The 25,059-nt window shown below is 38.7% G+C and overlaps 2 protein-coding genes across 4 annotated transcripts in view; one reads left to right on the top strand and one right to left on the bottom strand.

The window, feature by feature from the left end:
- ARHGEF38 (Rho guanine nucleotide exchange factor 38) overlaps window positions 1-1,892 on the top strand; it is a 36,063-nt gene extending 34,171 nt beyond the window's left edge. The window contains exon 14 of the mRNA XM_040556304.1: window positions 276-1,892. Coding sequence (XP_040412238.1) covers window positions 276-461 — 186 coding nt within the window. The 3' untranslated portion in view covers window positions 462-1,892. The remainder of the gene's footprint in view (window positions 1-275) is intronic.
- Window positions 1,893-4,667: 2,775 nt separating this feature from the next.
- On the bottom strand, window positions 4,668-25,052 carry INTS12 (integrator complex subunit 12). 3 transcript variants are annotated; one of them, XM_040557135.1, is made up of 10 exons: window positions 24,815-25,052; window positions 18,541-18,704; window positions 16,393-16,545; window positions 15,724-15,911; window positions 12,113-12,272; window positions 11,318-11,470; window positions 7,479-10,388; window positions 6,784-7,140; window positions 6,000-6,130; window positions 4,668-4,991 (listed from the first exon to the last, which is right to left on the bottom strand). In XM_040557135.1, the coding sequence occupies exons 2-7, from the start codon at window positions 18,694-18,696 to the stop codon at window positions 9,807-9,809; spliced, it is 1,392 nt and encodes a 463-aa protein (XP_040413069.1). In that variant the 5' UTR covers window positions 18,697-18,704; window positions 24,815-25,052; the 3' UTR covers window positions 4,668-4,991; window positions 6,000-6,130; window positions 6,784-7,140; window positions 7,479-9,806. The 3 variants fall into 3 exon arrangements, with proteins under 3 accessions (XP_040413069.1, XP_040413070.1, XP_040413068.1); XM_040557136.1 differs by having other exon boundaries at window positions 6,784-7,575; window positions 9,099-10,388; XM_040557134.1 differs by having other exon boundaries at window positions 6,784-10,388.
- Window positions 25,053-25,059: the final 7 nt, after the last annotated feature.

The following is a 25,059-nucleotide window of genomic DNA, read 5'->3' as shown; positions in this document are numbered from 1 at the left end:
TACCGACGTAGCACTCTCTTTTGATGATACCTCAGAGCTTGGTTTGTCCTTTCCCATGCAGAATTCCTCAGATCCTTCAGTTTTACTTTTTGTTTTGGCCCCATTCTTTGTACTCTGTGCAGCAATTACAGACCATGCAGTTACGTAGTGGCTCAGATACGTTATTACACATTTATATATACAGAATTCATGCTAACACACAATGACAGGATAAGATGTGGCTACATTTCTGAATTCAAGTTTTGTTTTCTTTTTTTGTGGCTTTCCTTTTTCAGACCTTCTACGCTGTTTATGCATTTCAAGCAAGAAATGATCAGGAACTCAGTCTTGAGGAGTACCAGAAGGTTAGGATACTTCGTTTTTCTGACCTGAGTGGCAATAAAGAATGGTGGCTAGCAGAAGCCAAAGGTCAGAAAGGATATGTACCATCTAATTATCTCGGGAAGATGACATACGCTTAGGAACAGAAAGGTCCATTCAGCGAGTTTCTCTGAAGTAGACAATAATAATCTATTATAGTTTGCAGAAAGCGAGGCAAACTCACAATTGATTGACAGAAGCCATGGCATCTGGTACAGTGCACACATGATATTGAGAACCTCCATTCTCCAAAAGCCATCACCTTGTCAAGACCCGGGGGAGAAAACATTTAATAGGAAGACTGATTCTGATTAACATCTTGAAGAGCTTGCTTTTCTATTACCCCATAATTTTCTCTTCTGTCAGTGTCCTACGTCAAAAGTCAACCTACAAGTACACATTGCAGCTAAAATTATGTTTTTCTTTCATGATATTCAGCAAATAATATTCAAGATGAAGACAAATAGCCTTGAAAAAGGACAAATTCAGTCTTCAGGGATTTGTAGTTCAAACTGAATTATTCCTAAGCCCCTACCTTGATGAACATAGACAAATCTCAATACTCAGAGCTTTTGGGTTGTCTGTTTTTATCCTCAGCTACTTTTGTAATGAACCTTTTTCTCAGTGACAAATATTGAAGTGGGAAAAGAAAAAGGGTTTCATTTTCATAGGAAGTATTTCAATTTAAAACATACTGAGTATGTTGGTGCCAGTGGCTGGTCTCAGGGAAGAAGGTAAATTTAGTTAAATATGGAAATGTGGGGAGAGGAATAGCAGGCACAAGAAACAGGTAACATGAAATAAAGAAGTTATAATTCTCAGAAAAAAAATTCGCAACTACTTCATATGATAGGCAATAATTTGTAGCAATATGAATGTGCCTCTAGGTTTGAAATTACATGCCTCTAGACTAACTGTGTTATAGTGCAGGATCTGTGTAGTGAAACAAAACTTGTGTTATTAGGCTTGGGAATTTATTAAGGTTTGAGGGGGAAAAAAAAGTCAATCAGTGCCTTTCCATGAATATTTACTGTCTATCTGATTCCCTAGGTCAGATACAGAGATCATACTGCCTAGTGAATAAGCTAGGATTTAAGATGTGTCAAAATTTCTCTTTCAGAAAAAAAACACATTCTCATTTCGAAAGTGAATGAACATTAGAGTAAATAGTGAGTGAAGAACGTATTGATGAGCTGATTTACTATTTGCAAAACTCAGGGTCAAAACCCCTGTATTTTGCTAAGGTATCTTAAAAACTGTCAAGGTTATTTTAATAAGTTAAAATGGTTAACATCATATCCTCAGTGAGCATGGGAAAACAAACAAAAAAAACAAACAAGGAATGACATGATTTTCAAGTCGTACTTCTTAAGGTTCACTGCCTGCAGCAATCCTTAGGTCAGGCTGGTGCCCTACACTTGAGCTAGACTGAATGGTGATCTAACGATACGTCATTACTATTACCATTGATAACTGAGTGTTCATCACAATCTATTTCAATACAGAAATGCCTAGCCCCTCTAGTGATGAATGAAGACACAGACACAGATTTCTAGGTTGGAAGAGAGCTCAAGATCATCGAGTCCAACCTCCGACCTAACACTAAGTACTCCACTAAACCATATCGCTAAGCTCTACATCTAAACGTCTTTTAAAGACCTCCAGGGATGGTGACTCCACCACCTCCCTGGGCAGCCCGTTCCAATGCTTAATAACCCTTTCGGTAAAGAAGTACTTCCTAACATCCAACCTAAAACTCCCCTGTCGCAACTTTCGCCCATTCCCCCTCGTCCTGTCACCAGGCACGTGTGAGAACAGACCAACCCCCACCTCTCTACAGCCTCCTTTAAGGTAACTGTAGAGAGCGATAAGGTCGCCCCTGAGCCTTGTCCCTGAGCCTTGTGCTAAGCACTGCAAAAAGGGGGGAAGAAGCAAGAGACTAGGCCTAAAGCAGTTAGTGTAAGTAAGTGAAAGATAAAACTCCTGTCAGGTATTTTCTGTATTGCTTCATAATTGCTTATTACTGGCTGACCATTAAAGTGACAACATTATTAAATTTGATGGGGGGATGTTGCTGATCAAGGGTGTGTGGATAAAGAAATTGTTCTAAAGCTATTGTGCAAATTTCTACTTCCTGTAGCTGAAGTGCAGGGTATGAAGATAAAATGAACCCAAACCCTTACTAAGATATAATAGGAAATAACCTGTCAGCAAAGAAAGGATGAGAGAAATTATGGTAGCTGATGCAAAAAATAGTTTTTGCTGCACAAATGAATCTAGTTCCATTTTCTTTAGAGTCCTGTATTTTTATTTCATTTTGCTGAAAAGATAAAGTTCTCAGTTTTGCTCAGATGAATGTGGATCGCAGAGATGAGATCCTGAAATCTGTGCTGGATTAAATCATATGACAGAAGCTTTTTGAGTTCTCTGAGATGGATATCCAGAAATCAGTATGTGAAACACTGTGAACAATCCAATGACCAGTAATAATAGATATCATGTGGTTTTGCCTAACTTGTACATAACCTTATGCACTTCAGTCTTGCTGTTTGCAAGCAAAAAAGGTTCCTATCCATTTTATTAATGGATGAAGCTGTTTTTACAGAAAACTTGTTATTATTTAAATGGAAAAAAATGAAGCTGGGGTGCAGGAGGGCAAGTATCAGCTTGGATGAATGAATTGAGACTACAATTGATTCTGCCCTACTGTGTTTTCCCTGCTTCAGTGCTTATATTTTAAGATTATGGGGAAGATGTATACAAGAAGCTTTTCAGCATGCCTTACATTTCAGAATATTTTATTTGGAGATGACCTATTTGCAATAGCTGAAACAGTTTTAGAAATGACTGAATTGTATTTAATAGGCTCAGTACAGTCATGTAAGCACAATGAAGAAGTTTAGCATTTCAGACAAGAAAATTAAGGGACAGAGTCAGAAAAAAAAATCTGAAGTGTTAGTTCTGAGAACTCAGCTTGAGTCATGCGGAGGGCTCTGATTTTGAGTGTTATGTGCATTCCCCATGAAAAATCAGGCTCTGTGAAGGTGTCTCAAAGTCTATTCAAATGCTGCTTTCCAAAATGTTTACTAAGGATCCTGAAGTAACAAGAAATGAAGGATGAAATATAATGTAGCTGGCCACCTCTATTTCATTGAATTTTTACGGGATTTGGGAACTCCTAGTAGGCTATGAAATCCCAGTCTATGGTTAGTACCCTTAATTTTATATTGTGGGCTAATTTATGTGACTTTATTATATTCTTTTTATCTTTACAGTATCTTGGGATTTGCTAATTTCACTAATAATCACTTTATTAGGTATTCAGGTAGATCGGCTTATTTAATCATCTCAGGAAGTCAAAGTTTTGTGTGTTATGATTTGATATTACAGATATATTGCAAGCTTTTATTTTTCTTTAAAACAAATTAATGCAAACTGCAATCACTGCAAAACATGAAGAGATGCTCTTTGAATCTAAAGCCTTCCTACATTAAGGAGATTTACAACAATTCAAATGAGACTTGCTCAGACACATTTTTGTTAAGGTCATGCTTTAAATACTAGGAACTGAGATATGTTAGGTCTCCAGAAATTCCTAAGAACTGTGTAATGTTTCTGCAGCAGTTTCTTTCATGTAAAGAAGGTTACAGTATTCTAAGAGCTTTCTTGTTCTCATTAATGACAAAACTAATCTATTTTGACTGAAGCAGGAACAGGCTACAATTTTAGACTGATCTTGCCTATATTCAAATATGCATTTTACTTACTTGAACGGTTGTGACAGTAAGCATGGGCAAAAATTTCCAAGATTGGGTCCACTCAAGCTAAAGTGTTTCTCAAATCAGGGGCAATTCATGTTAAGTGTTGACATTGATAGCCTGGAACCCAGCAAACGTACAAGCCAATGAACAGCTCAGAGTCTTTGGCAACTGTGTGCTTCATTGCCTTCCCTCTGCTTGGAGGGTGCTTGTGCACCTTAACTAAGGAGTCACCTTTTCAGCACAAACACTGATTGAAGAATTATTCCTTCTGATTTTGTGATTGAGTAATTAGCACCTTCAAATAGTAAAATACACTTTTGCTGTCATTTTAAAAGAGATTGTAAAAATACAGATACGTGAAATAAACTAGACCTGCGAAAGAAAACGCAGCCCTAACAATGCTTGTGCTTATAGATCTATTATTGATAATTCCTCTTACAGTACTGTTCATAAATGGTGGAAAATCTTCTTTTAAATTATTGTAATAATAAAAATTTATTTTTGTAAAGATATGTTGTCTTTTTGTTTTGTTAAAAAACAAACAACAAAAACAACATCGAGACTTTTTCCAGGAGCAAAGAGCTTTATATGCTACCCAAAGTCTGCCTTCTGTTGTCAACTATAAAAACTGTCACTGCAAAATTAGCACAGCAGAGAAAACAGACAGTTGCCTCAAACAATATGCTGCATATTTGGTATACATCTTAGCTTATCTATTGATACGTTAGAACTTGCTCAGTACTTTTACAGCAGTGAGATCCAAAATACACTTCAAATTTGCAAATATCATGTTACTTCTGTTCTTTTGTAGCTACTTCCGTGGTTGTGCCCATTATTTTCTGCCACATCCAGCCACAGTTCTGTCACAAGCTGTAATAGAAAAGAGGTGTATTACTAACGTAACAGAGAACTTTGTGTTAGATGCCAGCATCTTTCCTTTTAGACCTGGATACCACCATCAGTCCCTAGTCTAGCCAGAAGAAGTGCTCATAGAAACACAAAATGGTTTGGGTTGGAAGGGACCTTTAAAGACCATCCAGTTCCACCCCCCTGCCATGAGCAGGGACACCTCCTGCCAGACCAGGTTGCCCAAAGCCTCATCCAACCTGACCTCAACCTGGCATGTTCATGCAACCAGAGCAAGTTCTAAGGACATTACTAAGGATATCAAAATTTGGGCATCTATGAATAACATTCTATTTAAGTGGAAGTACAGTATTACCATACCAATTTATAAAAAAGAAAAGTCAAGTAGCCATTCTTATAGTAAATCACAGAGCAATCTGGTTTAGGGACAGAAAACCACAGGACTGTTTTCCAGTTATTTTTTTCTAAATAAATATGAGATATACTTCTCAAAATCCAAAGGACCTTCCTTCTTTCTGCCCTACACTAGATTCTCCAATCTGAAGTGCAAATTCAGTTAACAGTCCTGTAGAATGGATTCCTTTACTGAAAATACAGTTGTTAATTCCATCCTAACTATAACTTAAAGGCAGAAAACAACTGTTCCCTTCAACCTACTCTGTTTTTCAACAGTGCTTATCTTACATATTCAAGCTAAACACTTGACTTAAAAGATGAGGTCTATGCTATAAATCCCTCCTGACCTAATACTTCAAAGAATCACAATCCTAACTGACATTTTTATACCAACAGGAGACTTTATAATTCATTTAGGAATCTGAAAAAGTTACGAGAAAAAAGTCCTTTGCTGATACATGTTGCAGCTCTACTGCAGATTTTGCTAATAGAGCAGCATCAACAAGTCCAGCTGGACTTGGCTTTATTAGAAGGAAATGATGGGGATTCATAAAAGGTATAGCATATATTATTGTATTCTAAATGAATAGAAGATGACCTACAGCCAATTCATACCTGGGTTTTAGAAGTAAAAACTTCAGGATACACTTGAATCAGGTCTCAGTGGCATTTTAAATGGCACGAGCTACCAGAGTTTGAAAACGAAGATCGATTTTTTCTGCTTTTGTTCACCCCATACAGTGTACCTAAAGAGAAACGCAGAGTTCAGATGTAAGCTCCTGAACTCTCAAAAGCAAAACTGTATGTATATTCAGAGGCAAGACGGAAGCAGCTTACGTCTTGAACCTTCCTGTGGGAGCAAATTATACCACTAGAGTGAATACTTTATGTAGTAGCACTCCAGCCATTAAAAGAATCTATCTTCATACTCTGCTTCACAGCACATGCAACATTCTTCAGACTAACATTTCAGAAGAAAATATGCCTCCTGTTTGCAAATGAAAACTGGTTCAATGTCTTTTCCTACTATACCACCATTAAAAACCTCCTGTGATAGGGAGCAGGAAAGATGGGCTGATCAAAAAGCAACAGAAGCTCTGGATTCTTTCTCCTCCTAATGCTGTTATTTTTAAATTGCCCTGGAAGCTGCAGGCACTACAAAGGCAAAACCTTTCTTTTTTACCCCACAGGAAATTATAGTTAAAAGAGAACAAAAGTTGTCAATGTAACTAAGGCTATCCTGAGTAAGTGAAGCTATTCCTTTAGATATTTAAGGAATCTTAGCCTAAATCTTAATTGTGGAGAGGGGAAAGGAGGTGAGGGAAGTAGCTGCATACTACAGCTATTTACACATATTTGAAACATAGAATGGGTAAGAAAAGCTGTAGTTTTCACCTACCTCTTAAACTCTGAGGTGCTTTCATAATTAGAGATGCTCCCCTCAACAGAGGGTATGGAGAGGGGATTGCCACAGGCTGATCACAGTCAGCAAGACTCAAGATCCTTTTCCAGTTTTTGAGAGCTGAACAAAACATGGATCATTGGGGACAAACAGAGGGAGCACAGCTATGAAGAACAGTTCAGGGGTGTGAGTGGAGAGCTGGAAGATATGATGCTTTCTCAAGTACCTGTGTCTTAGTAGCAGCATGTAAAGCATTACATGTTGCCTGCATGTGGCTGGAACAGGTTCAAAGAAGTGTAACAAAATCCAGCAGGATAAATGAAAGAGCTGAAGGGAAGCTTGTGAGTGAGAGAGCTAGGGTCTAGTCAGGAAAATGACACAAATGTCTCAGCAAGAAGCTCCTGAGAAACAGTCACAGTGTGTACAAACCTTCACCGTAACAGCAGCCAGGCTAAATGCAAGACTGCACTGGGGCTGGTGGGGGCTTACACATTGCAAAGGGAAGAGAGACCAAGCTGATCCCATCTAAGGCTCTGGAAGTGGGAATTTACCATACTGAACTTAAAGAATATCCACACAGAGACAAATACACCCCCCTCTCCCCTTTTGTTTTTTTTCCCCCTCCCACACCCTTTTCAAGCTCTCAGCATTATTAACAGGTAGGCAGAGGCCCCAAGATCCTTGTAGGATACAAGTTACCTCTAACACTGCCAGTGCCTGGATGCATCCCAGCTTCTCTCTTGCAACAGTCCTGCAGCATCTGCTTCCTTTGCTCCTGGAACTGAGACACTAAGTAACAATGCAAGGTAAACAGAGATATGACAGTTCTCATGAAAGGTGTGTGGAATACGTCACTCATTATAAAGAGGAAACTTTCCCTATGCAGAGTTTAATTTTTTTCATTATTCTTTATGAAAACAAAATATGAACATTCACTTCCATGATGGACTAAAGGAATACGTTCAGATCTCTGAATAACCTCTTCTATTTGAAAATCTATGCTATTAGAAATATTTTGGACATATTTTAACATCTAAAATACCATATATCACTATTTTAGACACTTCTAAATACACAAATGAATTAGGGTGGGAAAAAAAAAGCAAGTCTGTGAGTTGGGAAGAAAGGAAAAAGGTTTCTGAATATCCCTACCCAAATCAAACAAACAAAAAACCCTTTGTCTCATGAATGCTATGAGATGGACAGTGGGATGGCATATTAAGATCTCTATTCCGGATTACATGGGTCCTAATACTTGGCCTCCTGAGTTCCAGATCCTGGCCCTTGCACCTTCAGACAGCGTTGGCAGGCTAGCCAACCTGACATACAAGCAGTGAGGCTGCCATGGGTCTTGACATTAATACAAATCTGACACTGTGCCACACCAAAACTGGAGGTTGTTTTGTAGTTTTTCCTCCAGTTATAACTTAAAAGATAAAACAGATGCCCTGGGATAGCTGGGTTAGGCCTGTGTTCTATCATTTCTTTGTGAATACACTTCTACAGCCAGAAGATTGCAATCAACTTCCTACAAGCTTAAGATTCTTCTCCATCTCCAACATGCCCTGGTACCTCTCTCCAAACTGCACCTGCAAATCCAACACATCTCCCCAGACATAAACCCATCTACCCATAAGCCTTGAAAGATCCAACATCAATATCCTATTAGGAAAAAAACCTGCAACATTTGCTAGCAAATTCAAACACAAAGTTTTCCAGCAGAAAGCATGCCTGAGTAGCGTTCCTTTTAGAAACAAAATCACTGAGTGGAACAGGGAAAAGGAACTGAACTTCCATAATGTATGTGATCCATTTGCTACTTTGAGTAGCATGTAAAAAGACATGCACTTATATGCATCTTTTCCTGTTTCTACCTCTCCCAGAAATTACTAGAAAAGATTTTCCTACTCATGCTATAACTCTGTAACAAACAGAGAGAGTGATGTTGTCCATACGAAGTATTGAACAGTGACCAATGCTGTCATTAACTATTATTTCTGCCTTTGCTCACTCCTTGTATCAGAAGGCAGTGACCTCAAATAGCAATCACACAGGCTATGCTGGAACAGTTAAGAACGTAAACTTCATTTTCCAAAATAGGTTAGCAGGCACAACTACTTTGGTGCACACAACATGATCAAAGGTGCACCAGAAAGGGAGCTAACGCGCTGACATATACAGTGATTCCCTTCATGTTTTTCCGTTTTTCCTTCTCTCTCATATCAAAACAATGTGGTTCAATGGGATTGGGGATTTAATTGTAAGATACACTGCCCAACACATATTTTCCATTCACATTATAACAGGAAAACCTTAAGGTTTTTTACAGGTTGAAAATACTGTTTTGGCTCTCTTCCACTCTTCTGACAAGTTACGGACCATTTACCTTCTACCCTTTCCTCTTCCCTCAGATAACAGCAACAAAATGACAGATGAAGTTTCTCAGTGCACAAAAGTAAAATACACCACTTAAAACTCTCACGATATAAAATAGAGTTAATTTTTTGAAGTCAGTAAAAAGAAAAATCTATTTTTTCCTTAATGAACTGTACAATTTGGGATAAACTTCATTAACTGCACAACACAACTCTGAAGAGCTGAAGCATTTTAAATATCAGAAAACAGGGTAAAAGAGAAGTGGTAGTGATTTCCCAGATTAATAATACTTTTATTAATAGTACTGATTAAGAATGACAGGTTCATTAAATCCAATTTATTAAGTACCCACATAAATCTTTTTAATACTCCAGAAGACCCAATGTTTACAATTTCACGTTTCATTGCTTTGAGCTATAAAACAGGAGCATGTAATAGCAAATATCCCTCTAGCATATTCAATTCCTAATTTGTAAAGTCAGAAGGAATACTAGGATTACCTAAGTTTGGCCCCCTGTACATCGGTTTTGGGCTTCCCTGATTTAATTACTGGTTCAGTCCAGTAACTGTGGTATTTCCTTTAAGAGAAACATAAATGCTGCTGCTTCACAGAACACAACCAACACAATCAGCCAGCAGTGGCACTACTTCTTGAGTTTCTTTTGAGCAGCCTTCTTCTTGACCATCTGTAGCCTCTTCATGGCATTGAGCTGCGATTCCTGAGAAGTCGGGCCTTTCAGGGAGGCTGACTGATTGCCAGTATCTGCTGTGGTTTTGCTTGCACTGCCCCCACTGTTACCCGCAGTCCCGCTGTTGCCGTTCCCACTGCTCACCTGGCTGCTGGTGCTCGGTGTGGTACTGCTGGGACTAGGAAGCCCTACTTTGCTGACGTTGTCGCTGCTTACCGAACGGCTAAGAGTGGTTTTCCCTAGCGTCAAAGGTGGAGGAGGTTTCAGCTGTACAGGGCTTGTGCTGTTGTTACCAGAAGCTATTTTTGACCCGAGTCCCGTTTTAGAAGTTGCCAACCCTGACAAACCCACAGGTTTCTGGTTATTTGAAGAAGCTGCAGGTTTCCCGCTGGCACTCTGTGCTGTTGATCCCAGTTTGGTAGTTGATGGATTGGCAGAGGAGGTTTTGGCTGCAAAGGCAGCCCATCCTGTAAGGCCACTGGTTGCTGAAGAGGAAACACTTGTACTGGCTGTGTTCCCCGAAACTGCTGCTGAGGTCTAAAATAAAGAAATCATTTTTATTATAGTAGCATTTATTTGTATAACACATCACAGCAGGAATAGGTTGAACCTGTTTCAGTTCTTTTCCCAGGAACACCCAGCGGACGTTATTTTATCACTGGTCACTACAGTTAAAAAACATTAACAGGAAAAGGAAAGGATGCAGATAACTTCAAACTTCCCAGCCGAATAAAACCAGTAATACCTTCCCCTACCCCCCCTTTTCTTTCTTTAATAAAGCTAGCAGCTTATCATATGGCAGTGGGATCCCCCAACTTTTTTCACAACTGTTCCCATCCAGGCAGCACAACAGCAAATACAACTTCAAATGCAGAATAATTGCTTTGATTCCGAGTTACAGATGTGTTTTCCTAGGTAAGGGTCATCATTTGCTAGATTTGTTATTTATTATGCTTCTTCTGGTTTACCACCCTTAACCAACTTGCAACAACATTTGTTAAATAACTTGGGGAATTAGAAACATGGGACAACATACATTAGCCTCCTAAATTAGATCTCATAAAATCATCTGGGTTTCCCTGTTACCATAACAAGAAGCCTTCTAACTAACAAAAAATACAAATGTTACTTGACCACAAAGAGCAAATCATCTTTTATAGAATTATGAGGATTCCTACTTGTATAAAATACCATTAAAAAAATCCTGGAATAAATTCTGTTCACTCTCTTTTAACATAAAAGTACAGTCAACAGCTGGATGTTTTAGGGACTTGATTTTTTTTTTTTTTTCAGCTCTTTTCGGGCTAATGCAAAACCACTGTGCTATGGTACCACCTCAGTACACGCAGTATAGCAGACTTTCATTCATGGTTCCTGTGAGAAAAGATGGGTCTAACTTCAAAAAAATGTATGTAATTATGCAGTGGAATGTAAATTCTCCCTCTGAAAAATTTAAACTGCATTACCTTGACTTCTGTTCTCTTGAAGGCTAGAAAAGTTGATGGGGTCTCAAGTTTCAACTTAATTTCTGGCTTCTTGACCAACGGATCTTTCACAGCTGGTGCAACTGAAACCACTGCTGGAGCGGGTTTTTGAGGTGGTTTTTGTGTCTTCTGAGCCTGTGTAGAAAAAAACAGCAACAAAAGCTAGTTATAGGCTCCACAACATAGACTGTTTTAAGAAAAAACACTAGCATTATCATATTGCAGTCTAGCCTTTACAATTACAAGCTGAAAAGCGCCTCAGAAGTAAAGGTAACAGATTAGAATTGTGGAGGACATGGTGAATATGGTACTGGGGACAGAGTTCAGTCAAAAAGCCCTACTGAACAGGATTTTCTATTTCACTGCAGGGAGAGAGGCAGTGTTGATGCTTAGGTAACAGGAAAGCACTGTGCCATCACAGAAAGAAGGCAAAGACAGCGTGAACTTGAGGAAGACATGGACATGATCCAGCAGTATCGGGATGCAGGCTGTAGGAGTCTAAGAATTTGCAACTAAAATGGTAGAATTTATGCTGAAAAAAAAAAAAAGGAAATGGGCATATCGAAGGAAAAGTTTAAGTCACTGCAAAGGCTATCCCGTGCAATAATTGACCTCAAGCAAATACTCTGCTGAGTTCAGAGCCTGATGATAGTAGAATAGTTTGGGTTCTCCAACATGCTTCCAAAGACATCTGCAGACTATAAGATATCCTCACGTATAAGAAATAACCTTCTCTGTTGAAATAGTGCTCATACTAGACAAAGAAATGACTCCTACCATTCTCTTCATCTGTCTGGTACAGCGAGCACAGTACCACACAAGTCGAGGATCATTCACTTCCTTGTCAGTCACTTGAGGTTTATGGCAATCCTGGTGGTAGAGATTATGGCACTCCTGACACTCCACTAGCTGATTCCCAGAAATAACTGTCATTTGCCTGCAGAGCAAATAGTTAAGAATAGATTATTGGAGAAAACACTTAAAGGATTATCCAATTGTTGCAAACGTTGCAAGGCTTAAGACGAAAACTAAAATATTTTTACTTTCACAAATATTTTGTGCCTGTGGCAAGTGAGCTACAACACCTTTTTTTTCCCCTGTATGAGTAATAAATAATATTTTAGAAATTTGGAATTTTTAGATTTTCACACAAGAATTTACATTAAAATGTCCAATATTATTAAACATGCACACATGACACTTCTTGTTTTCCTTTTTCATTTTTATATTAGAAGTTAAAGTCTCATCTGGTTTTCTTCACCTAGGGATTTTAGAGATACCTCACTGTTTTACCAATTATATGACTTTTTTTATTATAGTAGCATCCAAAGGCCTAGCCTACATTTGGATAATTTTGTTGCAAACCGTAGAGCAATACAGATAAAGAACAAATAATTTTGCACTGACAAGCATGTAAGAATGCTTCCTGCTAAAGGATTTTAAAGCATCACCATCCAAAATATACTACTTTGCAGGTATTTTATTAGCCATCCTTTTGGTCCCTACAGACAGACACTTGGGATTTGAGATAATACCAGAATCATGGAAAGATGGAACAGAGAGGATTAACTGTGCAGCACTGCCTTGGAGCAAACACGTAAGCTGGTGATGAGGACTTAATTTTGCGTGGGTCTCTGCTGAAAGTAATCACGCTATATAAATGACAAATTAGTGATGTACACATGACTAGAAGTATGTCTGTGAGTTAGCCAAATACCAGTTTCCTAACGATTTCTTCTTTCAGATGACAAATCAGGCTATTTAATTGCTAAGCTGCTTTTGCTCATATCCCTGAGGAGCAGGTACCCAGGTAACCATGGAAACTCTATTTGTAGATGGGTACAGAAAGGTAATTCCTTATTTCTTTATATAACAGGAAAATGAAGCCTGAAGGCATTGTCCATATGGACACTAGAACGTTTTCTAAACATTTTTTCTCTTTTAAATGGGCTATTTAAAAAACAAAGAAAGAAACATTTCTGAAATTCCAGGACCTATTATTTTAGATGCAGGATATTTCAAAAGCCATTTTGTTTATTTATTATTCCTAAATAAACTGGGTCAGAACAAAGCTGTGATGTTTTAACCCCGTGTCTCAAGGGATGAGACTCACCCTATTTAAAACTTACAAAGATAATCCCAGACTGAATAAAAAAACCTGAACTGTTCATGCCCAGAATCAAGTTAAACCAGCCTTGTTTTTACATGATAACTGTGAAACAAGCCTATTGATTTTTTACCTTCAGAAAACAAACAAGTATTCATAAAAAATAAGGTTGTTCTTTCAATAACATTTAATTTTTTTTTTAAAGAAAAAGTTCAGTATTATCTGCAAATTGCTATAATATTACTTCATATAACTGAGGATCCTTGTAACTGTTGAGCCCTGTTTTTCTATGATCTGCAAGCATTGAAGGGTGAAGTTATTTTAATACTCTCTCCTTCTTTGTGCCTACCTTGGTATAACAGAACAAGAAAAAAAAATACCATGGGCATCAAAGTTCAATACCCCTGATAATTGTGCAAATACATTTTACATTAGCAAATCCCAGAGAAACATTTAATGTCTTTACTTTGGTTTCTACGTCTATTAAAAAAAGGAATAGTTAAAATTCGAATGCACTCTTTTGCATTTGTGAACTCACAGCTGGCATCTTGTTGTCAACTTGTCTTCTTAAGCAATATAAGACATTTGGCTAAGAATAAAAAGAGAACCCCATGTACTCAGCCACTGGACACGGTGTTTTCATTCACAACTGTTTGCACACAAATATTAATAGCTGTCAGTTTCCAAATACTATTCATACCAGAGTTATTTTACAGAAATATCCAGTGCTTTTTACATTTCATATGTACAGGGATGTCAGTATTTCGACTCAAGATGCACAGCCTCAGTAAGGGCCCCCACATTGACAGCTGAGAAGTAAGTAGTGGAATACAGTGTTAACAAATGTTGGATTTAGGAAGTATGAAGTGTGAGTGCTCTGAAAAACATCCTACCCAGCTTGAGCTGGAAATCAAGAACCAGAAGACATCAGTTCCAGTAGGCTTCACATAAAATGAAAACAAATCCCGAGTCTTGGATGACTGCTGCCATCCTCTTTCTATGGGTTGTTTTGTTCCTGCTGTGCTTCTCCCTCCCTCTGGCATCACCTTAATAGGAGCTATTTTATTAGTGCTATTGCAAGAAGGTAAAATTGAAAGATTTATTTCATACTTCATATGTTTGAACTGTTCTTCCTTTTTCAGTGTCTATAATAAAAAGATTAAAAAAATTGAACTAACACATGGGAATAATGTGAAATCTCATCACTGCATAACTGATTAACAGTATAATTAGCTGTAACAATGGAAATTTATCTTGCATGGACTGGATGCACCTCCTTATCTGCACAACTGGAATGACCACGGAGATGACTGAAGAATAAAGTTAAACAGAACACGGCTTCCCAACTGGCTTAAGCTGAGCTAGAATATAGTAATTAGTAATGCTACCGGAAGTCTGGCCAGTCCTATCTTCCTCCCTGCCCTGGCCCCATGTTTTTGTATCCATGTGTGTCAGCATAAGTATGCTCACTAAGCTGACTGAAATGTAAACCTACTGAAGAACCGGAGTGGAGAGCTGATCCAGAAGCTGATTCAGTTGATAACATACTGTGTTGGTGATACACCCCTAACTGGGACAAGGAAGGAGGTACAACTGGAAGAGCCAAACAGTTCCTTTTGACAGCAGTGGGGACTTACAAGGATATAAATCATCTGTGAAACCAAATCCTGATCCAAGTTATTTGATCCCAGGGTGAATATTTGAAAGGGTATTTTTTATATTTGTTAACATGAGATGTCTTGTTAAGAGAATGTTGCTATGATCCATTTTTATAAGCCCTTGCTGAAAAGTGAAAAGAACCCATCTTGATTGCAGGATTGAAGATCTATTTACAGGGTTAACTGAAAAACATGGTCATGTGTAAAGTAATGCCAAACGATTATGAAGATGGGAGCAACACATACAGAACTCATAATAACACCACCAAAAATGCACTCAGAAGAGAACGGATTTTCTAGAATGTTGCTTATTATTAGCTATTAATATTTGAACTTGTTTTCCAATACTTAAAAATCAGTATTTGTTATGCTAGGTTTGGTATCTTGTTTAATTTTGTTATTTCTCATGTCCTCTTTCCCGAAGAAAAGTAGTTTCTCATTAAAGGCTCAATTTTCAAGCAACCATTCTTGTTCGTAAAGGATGCTTAAATGTACTAATTTTGCATATGTGCTTAAGCGATTTCCAGAACAAAACCTACAGGTAGCATTAACTAAATAGTACACAGACAAAACCAAACAAACAGAAGCACATACACAATTGCAATGAAGCAGTGTTGACTTACCTGCAAACAACACAGGCCAAACCCATTTCCATAGCAAAATCATCAGCACTGGTTTCCTCAAAGCTAGATAAGTCAGGCATGGATAAATCTTTACTCGTCTGAACTGTAATAGGAGAGGAACGAGCCTCTTGCTTCTCAAGCCTGGGCTTCTTTGGCATATCAGCTCCTTCCACAGTATCTGCTTTTACCTATCACACACACACACAGAGAACGTGAAAATGCAGAAAGCTAATGGATCTTATTAAAATGAGAAAATGATTGGAACAATTAGCTTAGCAGTATAAGATGGGGTACTTTATACAGCACACACACAGAGCATCTTTTCCTTAGATACATTTTCTCTAAAATATCTATGACCTAGGAGCTCAAGCCCACTTTTTGTACTTCACCTCAAAATCCTCAAAAAATCCTCAGGAAACCTCCATTTTGGGTTGACACGTTTTATTAACCTGTTATTATTGCTATATTTAAAACATTCAATTGTCCCAAGACCTAAGCTGAATTGCCTAAGTGACAACATAATTGGATAAGGCAGCTCCTAGGCTCATAGCTATGCACAATTAGTGAGAGCTGAGTTACACAGATTACACAGAAAAAGGGAGTTTACATGTAAAACACTTCAAATTTGTTAGCAGAGTTATGTCAACAGAAAACAAAAATCAGACTCACTTTATCAGAAGATTTCTTTTCTGTTTCTTTCTTCACCTTTTCTGATGCAGTGGGCTTGCCATTGTTGTTGCCAGAAGGCAAACTAGAAGCAGCTTTAGGCTCTTGCTTACTGGAAATAGGTTTGGTAACAGATACTTTTGGTTGTTCTACTTCCTAAAAACAGAAACAAAAGTTGAAGGCAAGTTACTTGCAAGTTTGCAGTTAGTTACATCACAGGTTAGGCAAACAAAGTATCACACAATGCTGTTCACCTATACAAAATTTTTTTGGCTATACCTTAAATCTTTTTATATCACAGCTACAAATTAGTGTTTAAGCTGCAGTTAGTTACTAAACCACTCACCTTCCAGAGGAAGAGATGCTTCTTATCTAAACACAGATCCTCTTTGGAACATTAATTAAAATTTTTTCTGTTTTTAAAATTCAAAGGGACAACAAACACAAAATTTGAGATAGTTCTGAAGACAAAACTGAATATATGCTGAAAATGTAAGTTGACATCTGATGTCACCGGATATCAATACTTCATTCCCTGATGAAGGAAAATCTTAATCTCAGTTCATATTCACCTAGCAGGCTAATAATTTAGATCTCAATAGAAATCAATAGATCTTCTTAGTGATGCCTTAGTGTGAGCAATGGATAATAAGTGAGCCTGTAAATGAGTGATTAATCACAGCAATGTGTATGAGAAAGGTATCCCTCCAGCTTGGTAAGAAGTGAATAATTCTCTGCTGTACACTGGGATGAGCCCTGAGCCTAAGCCCCACAAAGCATACTGACTTTCTGTTGCATGCAGTTAGAAATTGATTTCTTCCTCTGTCTGTCATAACCCCATGCTCCTTGCTCTGTTCTTGGACACCACTGTCAACCAGAAACTAATCCTACAGCCTGAGAATGCAGAGGAAGGAATTCTTGTACCTTTTTTTTTTTTTTTTTTCCAATTTCTGAGCTTTGCAGTCCAGCTGATACTGGACGCACAAGGAAAAGAGAAGAACAAAAGATTTCTTTCTCTGGGCTGAGCCCCAGTCTCACCTGATGTTGGGTGACTACCAGTTGAGCTGTTATTAGAACTGGCTTTCCAACCCCATCTACAGTATTGGAACAGGCTGCCCATGGGAGCGGTGGAGTCCCCATCCCTGGACATATTTAAGAGATGGGTGGATGTGCCATTAACGGGTACGGTTTAGGGATGGTACCCAGTACATCAGGTTGGTGGTTGGACGCCATCTTGAAGGTCTTTTCCAACCCAGGTGATTCTGTGATTATTCGGCTCCCTGCTCCCACTTTAAACTACAAACCAATGTATGCTGTAGCAGTAATAGTGCCTTTTAGATGTTTTGGAACCATGTACATGTAGAAACAAAATATTCCTAATGTGTCAGCATACGGACCATCATTAGAACACCCCAGGTTGACTTGCTGGCATCTTAGGGGAGAACATGCCCTCAGTATCCATATGGCACTACACTGCAACAGTAGGATGTCCCCGCTTGATTATTTTCATATGCTAATCTCAGATTCAAATATTCTCTCTAGCAGGTGTTTAGTGATTTTCAGTAGATGAAAAATCATGCTTTTATATAGGATGGTGATGATTTTGGCCAGCAAATCGTTTACACTTCAAACCATTTGGGATTTTTTTCATTCTCATATGACTTCATCAATAATATTGAGAAAAGAGATCCAGTTTTATCAGTAAATAGCTTTTCGTTTAATATTTATGTTTGCAAAAATGTCTGCAGTTTAAAGAGCTTTTAACTTTGATCATAACTGGAAAAATATAATTTTGATTCACCTTAGATAGCTTGTGCAATAGCTTATCATGAAAAATGCCAAAGCCAACACAGAAGTAAATACAAGAAGTACCATTACAAAGTCATGACACTTGCGCTGTAGTATGGAATAGCTCTTCTACAAATCTGGATACACCAACGAGGTAGAGAGATCTTTTTTCATTAACTGCAATTAATTAAATGAATTATGTTGTGTAAAAAGGGAACAATGAATTTGAACATTATATAATTATTCTTAATTTTTCCTTAGTTGCTGATTCTCTTTTTACTCTTCAGCTATAAAAGGTGAACTAGGAATAGCTGGAGCTTTTACAAGGCATATAAAAAGACGCATGCTGTCTAATATTAATACCTTCTGTGATGGACGATAGCTTGAGTCAGTTCCTCTGGCCAAAGACTCATCAAGAAGCGCTTTCAGCTTTTCAGCAGAATCCTTACTCTTTGAATGCAAGAAGCCCAGGGCTTTCAGAAAAATAGGATCAAGCTCCAGGTTCACTGTAGCAGCCATAGTGTTGCCTTTGTAGGAAGGAAAAATAAAAAAAAGAACTTTATTCATACAGAATATAAGTCAAACAGCATGTGGCTAACTATGTTGCGTAAGACTTTTTTTTTTCAAAATAAAATTATATTAAAACACAGCAAGGTGAATATGTGAATTAATTATCATTAGAAGATGACTGATTGTGAACTTAAGAGTTGTAGAACTTGACTTTGGCTTTACATCTGAAGTGACGTCAGATTTTGTTCTTTGCCATATCTGAGTTACAAAACCTAAACTCATCAACCTTACACAAATAGAGCAAGTATTCCTTATTCTTCATATTCCATACAGAATATTGAAATGAATGCAAAGTAAGTGCAAATTTCAAGAAAAGCAATTACTACACTTCTTATTTGAAGATGCATATACGGCGATTTTTATCTAATTGCTCATTTAAGAGCAAAGTAAAATCTTACAGAATAATTCACTTCTGAAACATCTGAGAATAGCTCACTGTAACATACAACATAGAAATATAAAATAGGTAGTATGCAATTTTATGTATTTACTAAAATCTGAAAAATATATTGTTGATTTTTAAATTTAGTTGAAACAGATAGAAAATATAAACTCAAATTGTGACTTATCCAAGTTCCCTTGTGACAGCCTAGGTTTTCATATCAAGAAACTACCCAGAGCTCTAAGATACCACAGTACCTATGTAAATGGAATAAAGTGAAGAAAAGGGTAGAATGAATTAAAAAAAACATTTGCTTCATAGCAATAGTATCTTGCACTCTGGAGCTTTCTCTGTCAAATTCTCTAACAAAAGGTCTAAGGGGACTGCATTTGCATCAGAAATTCTCCCTGCAAAGAAAGATGCTCGCTAACTTCATTGTTAATTAACAATCATAAATTTGAGGAGAAAAACACGGGAAGAGAAGTTTCCTGCTGTTTTCCAAAACAGATAAGCGGAATTCTTAATAATCCCTTCAAATCTCACTTTAAAACTTGTCAGGGTATTTTATTTCTTATACAATAATCTAGAAGACATTCTTGAAAGAACTTTCATCAGTTCTGCTCAAAAGCAGTGCCTGGACATTTTTTTCAGCTGGAGCCTCCAAGGTTTTGACTGAAGAATTCCTTTTGATATTCAAGGCAGTGAACTTTTACCTCTCTGGCCAATGCACCAGCAGCGGCAGTCTGCTCCGTCAGCACTTGCCTAGAAGTCTCCAGGAACCTTTATCTCATGCTGGGCTCTCACGAGACACCAGAGAATCACTCTACTGAGATCATCAAGGAGTTCGACATACAGTAGACTTCATAGGGATTTTATCAATGGACCCAGCAGAGAGTTATGAATCCTCTTCAAGAACCTGTTCTCTATTCCTTAATCTACTTGTCAAATCATTTTCCGGTGGCTGCAGAACTTCTACTAGAAAGTACTATACACCAGTAACTGTTTTTCCACTGATCAAGCAGAGACTACAGTACATGCCCCATCGATACAATTCAGTCTCTCTCTGATGCTTACAAAAAGCAAAATCAGTGTGCGTGGAAAGCACGTATCCTCTTTTTTTTTTTTTATGCATATACCTCTATTAAAATTTCTGGCTGTTCCTGAGCTCTGCGGTTAAGTTACCTGTTCCATTTCTTTGCTCTGCTAATATGGCTTCCAAGTTTCAGTACCACAGTCTTAAATTTGGACTGCTACACCCTCTATTGTACAAAAACTGTAGAATTAAGACACCAATTACAGAAAATTAGAATGATTCCCTGATTAAAAACAACAAAAAAACCACACAACCTTCAGCTACTTTTCTGAGGCTTCTTCTGGGAATATATACATGTACATAAGGAAGATGTAGCCTCAACAGTCATTAGCAGCCAATTCAGTAAGCTTGTAGAATTTAGAGAACAAGTGTAAGCAAGACAATTCCATTATTATCTTTTGGAAGGTAATGCTTCCCAAATTTATTTTGAGCACTAGCTTTTTAAAGACATCTATTGTTAAGAAATGGTTGAAAACCAGATTTGTTTAAGAGTGTTCCTTGTACTTATTCTTTTATCTGTGTATGAAATCGCAGCAATTCTTTCTCTCTTCTCAAGGGTAAATTATAATAACATCATAGGCCACTGCAATTATAACCAAAACATCAACAGAAATTTCTCTTGAGAAGGAGGGAGGGAACTGGGCTTATTAAACAGTTCAAATATGCCGTAATTTGAAATTTGGTATTCAGTTTAGGCAGATTTTTAAATTTGAAAATGTATATTTATAAATTACAGATGGTAAGTGTATCTAATGGAAAGATGAACACATCAATAGCTGTCTTTAAAATGGCATAATTTGAAAAAAATGAATGGATAACAACTATCAAGGGCTAATACTAGTGATTTCAAAAAATCTGCTTTGAAAGCAGCCTTTTCCAGTTATTTACAGACAAGATCAGTAGTTTGATATTTATAAAGCTCAGATCCAATTACACTCATTCATGCTTTCTTTCGTGAACTGCTGGTGAAGTCAGTATATAGCAACGTAATAGTTTTGGAGCAAGTAAAATGGAGTGTTTTATTAATGATGCCATAGGTGATTCCGGGCAATAGCGCTCTGACTTTCTTGCTGAAGTGGAATCTTTGTACAGAAAATAATTAAAATGCTGTTTAGGAGAAAGCAATAGGAAAGAAGTGAATATGACACTTTGCGTAGCAGTTTGATTATGCAGCTGCAACATCAGAGGGCTACGTTAAAATCCTTGGACCCAGGGCAGACGTGGTTTTGCACATGCAGCAGTAACTGAACAGAACACGTAGATGACTTGTGGAGCAGGGTCAAGGGCTTGAGTGCACCCTCTAGCAAGCAAGCATTACACCATTAGTCTAGCCCTAAAACCACCCTTCTCAACTTAGGTCTCACTATCTGGTAAGAGTTGTTTGATGACAGATGGAGAAGACCAAATGTACAGTAAAAACATACTCCTAAGTTCCTGAGATATAAGAAACACTTCTAAGAAGGATAATCACTGAAAATCTCCCAGCGTGGACTACACTAAATAGTTCTATGGGAAAAGCTCTATGGGAAAAATGTTAATTGAGTAAGTTGTTATTCTCAGTGTCTAGGAATATTTTAATCTCTCATTTCTTGACTGAACTATTATCTTATGCCAAAAATCACACAAAATTAATTGAGCGCTGTACAGAATACGTGGTCTTTCAACGAAACAGCCAACCTTTCCAGGGTATTACAGCCCTTTTCTGGCCATTAATTTGCCACCTATTATTTTGCGTGCCTACACATGTATTATCTCATTCATCGTCACTTTCAGTTAAATGGATCCAACTACATGACATTTTGAGGTACGGTCATATTGCCTTATTTTCAGTCTGTTCTGAACTCCTATTTCTATTATTTTCTAAGACAATTGAGCACACTTTTCCAAAAAAGTGCACGCCTTCAATTCATTTTGCAACAGTATTTTCAAACCCATTCTTTGTAAACTCAGCTATATTTATGTTTTCCACTGACACTGATTACTAAAAGGAGGACTTTCACTCACATCCTTTTCAGCTACCTTCAACACCTGCAGTAGTTAACTTAAAATCCAATAGTATGGAGCAGCAGCACAAAATTCCTTTCAGCGTGCTACTCTGTGTTTATCAATAATTAATTTCACTCGCCACCAAAACATCAATGCATCCTTCCTTCCCCCCCTTGGATTTTTCTGTTCCTCAGGAATTTCTTTCTTCCTGGAGAAATCTAACAACTGTGACAGTGGCAGGTTTTGCATATTCACCAACAATGCTTTTTTCAGATCTCTCTCAGATTTAATACAGCTCTTGATGAAGTAGATTGAGGAAAGCAGGAAAAACTGAACTTCTATCTTCGGTTTTTGTTTTAGTACCTTAATCAGGATTTGATTCATGACAACATAATTTCACAGTCATCTCCCACAAGGGGTATTTCAAAACTCACACACTTTAGCAGTCCAGACAACTGTATTAATCAGAACACTTGGGTTAATCGGTTCTTATTTGTGTGACATCTTATCCAAAGAATTTTAGAAGGCTGGAATAAAATCTTCCATTATGGAGTTACTAGTACTGTGATCTTTCATTTTATATTATATTCTACAGTGTGTTTTATATTGTACTTTTAAATTAATATTTCGATCTATCACAGTAACCTGCTTATCTGACATTTCTATGACTACCCTATTGCCTTATATTTGCTGCTTCCTACTTCTCATAAACGATACATCAGTTAAGAAACAGAATATCATGGGTTTGACTGGGATAGAGTTAATTTTTTTTGTAGAGGCTCTTATGATGCTGTGTTTTGGATTTTTGATTAAAATAGCAGTGATAACACACTGATGTTTTTAGTTGTTGCAGAGCAGTGCTCACCCAGAGCCAAGAGCTGTTCAGCCCCTTGCGCTGCCCTGCCAGTGAGGGGCTGGGGGTGCACCAGGAGCAGCTGGCCCAGGCTGATCAAAGGGATGTCCCTTGCCACGTGGTGCCATGCTCAGCAGTAACAGTTGGGATAAAGAAGCAAGAAGGAGGGGATGTTCAGAGTGACAGTGTTTGTTTTCCCAAGAAGCTGTTTCCCTTGACGAGCTCTGCTTTCCTGGAAGTGGCTGAACACCTGCCAGCCGATGGAGAGTAGCAAATGAGTTCCTTGTTCTGCTTTGCTTGTGTGCACGGCTTTTGCTTTACCTAGTGAACTATCCTTAACTCAACCCGTGACTTCTTGTACTCCTACCTCTCTGATTCTCTCCCCGATCCCACCTGGGGAGAGCAAGCGAGCAACAGGGTGGTGCTCAGCTGCCTGCTGGGCTAAAGCAAAAATGGAATCAATTATTCTGTTTGGAAGGGGCCTGATGGGGCCACCCTGTGCAGCCTCCTGCTCTAAGCAATTCCAACAACGAATTTAGAGCAGCTCACCCAAGACATTGGCTTCCTTCATGGTCCTTCCATGGGTGGAAGGAGTGAGGCTGGCCAGCCTGTAGCCCTCTGAATTGTCCTTCTTGCTCTTTTTGCTAATGAATATGACTTGCCTTGCTCCAGTCTTTGGGAATCTTCCCCAGTCTCATGACCTTTCCAAGACAACAGTGAGTGGCTTCATTATGATACCACCAGCTCTTAGCACCCCTGAATGCAGTCCATCCAGGTGCATGGACTTGTCAGACAATCAGTCCACACTTCAATCCTCTTGTAGTTCCTCTTCTCCTCGAACCCTGCCTTATCACAGAAAGGCCTGGGAGGCCTCACTGTAGTCTGTGGCACAGATGACATTGATGCCTCTGCCTCATCTATGTCTGCTATCATTAAGTCACCTGCCCCGTTCAGCAACTGCACTACATGTAACTTGTGCATTCTTTTCCGCAAAATATATTTAATCCAGCAAAAGCATCTCGTTGCCATTAATATATCTTCCTAGTTTTGAATCTAGTTTAACTTTGGCCTTCCTAGCATCATTCTCACACACCTTGGCAATATTTCTATATTCCTCCTTTGTAGCTTGTCTCCACATTCACCTCCTGTAATTTCCCTTTTGCAGTTGAGCTCTGTCATGAGTTCCCTGTTTAATAAAGTTCTTCTCCTGTTGTATCCTACCTTTCTACAAAATGCTTTTGTTCTTCAGGATAGTTCTGTTGCCACAAGAATCAATTTTATCAGAACATTTATTCAAGTAAATGAGATACCCATACCTATGGCAACTGAAATATGTTCATCCCTGCTACCACTAGGCTTCAATGCTCTGCAGAAACAGCCCTGAAGAGGCTGCTTAAACAGATGCCACTGCTCATTGATTTAAGTTGCTGGCATACTGGTTATATCTCTATTATTGTCTTTGCCTTTTCCTGTATCGCTGCTCACCGAGATTCAGCAGGTTTACAGATACCCATCCTCCCGGTGACCTCTGAGTGGAAGAGCCAAACTTTGGCTAAAACCCAACCTCCGCACCGCTTCCACTGAAGCCGCAGCCCCATCCTCCGCACCGTAAACTTCTCCCTCACGTTCCCTTAAGGAAAGAAGGGGATCTTAGCGACCCTTAGCGTCTAAAACCGAAGCGTTTAAGAGAATAAACCCTCCCCCCCGCCACAGCTGAAGCGCCTACCCCACAGCGCCCGCACCCCAATCCTACCTGCCGGGGACCGGGGCCGGTCCAGCAGCACCTAGAGACACCCCCCTTCTTCTCCTCCTTCTCCAGGGTCCCTGCGACACCCCAAAAAACGGGAGGGCCCCAAAAAAAGTGAAGGAGGCCGGAGCGGGGTACGTGTGCGGACGCCCCCCCAGCGCCTCCCCTCCCCCCCGCCCTCCCGTCAGAGCGCAGGGCCCGGCCGTTGTGCCGCCGCGCGCCGGGGGCGGGAAGGCGAGGCCGCGCGCCGG

Source organism: Cygnus olor, chromosome 4 (genome assembly GCF_009769625.2).
Source record: "Cygnus olor isolate bCygOlo1 chromosome 4, bCygOlo1.pri.v2, whole genome shotgun sequence".
Lineage (NCBI taxonomy): Eukaryota > Metazoa > Chordata > Aves > Anseriformes > Anatidae > Cygnus > Cygnus olor.
Note: the sequence above shows the minus strand (reverse complement) of the source record. Positions and strands in the feature narration are given on the sequence as shown.

Excerpts from the sequence above, each read along its gene's own strand:
- INTS12 (XM_040557134.1), bottom strand. The coding sequence starts at position 18,696 with ATGGCTGCTACAGTGAACCTGGAGCTTGATCCTATTTTTCTGAAAGCC. Across the intron at positions 12,273-15,723 it reads TTGGCCTGTGTTGTTTGCAG|GCAAATGACAGTTATTTCTG; the intron begins GTAAGTCAACAC and ends TTTGCTCTGCAG. Across the intron at positions 11,471-12,112 it reads CCAGACAGATGAAGAGAATG|GCTCAGAAGACACAAAAACC; the intron begins GTAGGAGTCATT and ends TTTTCTACACAG.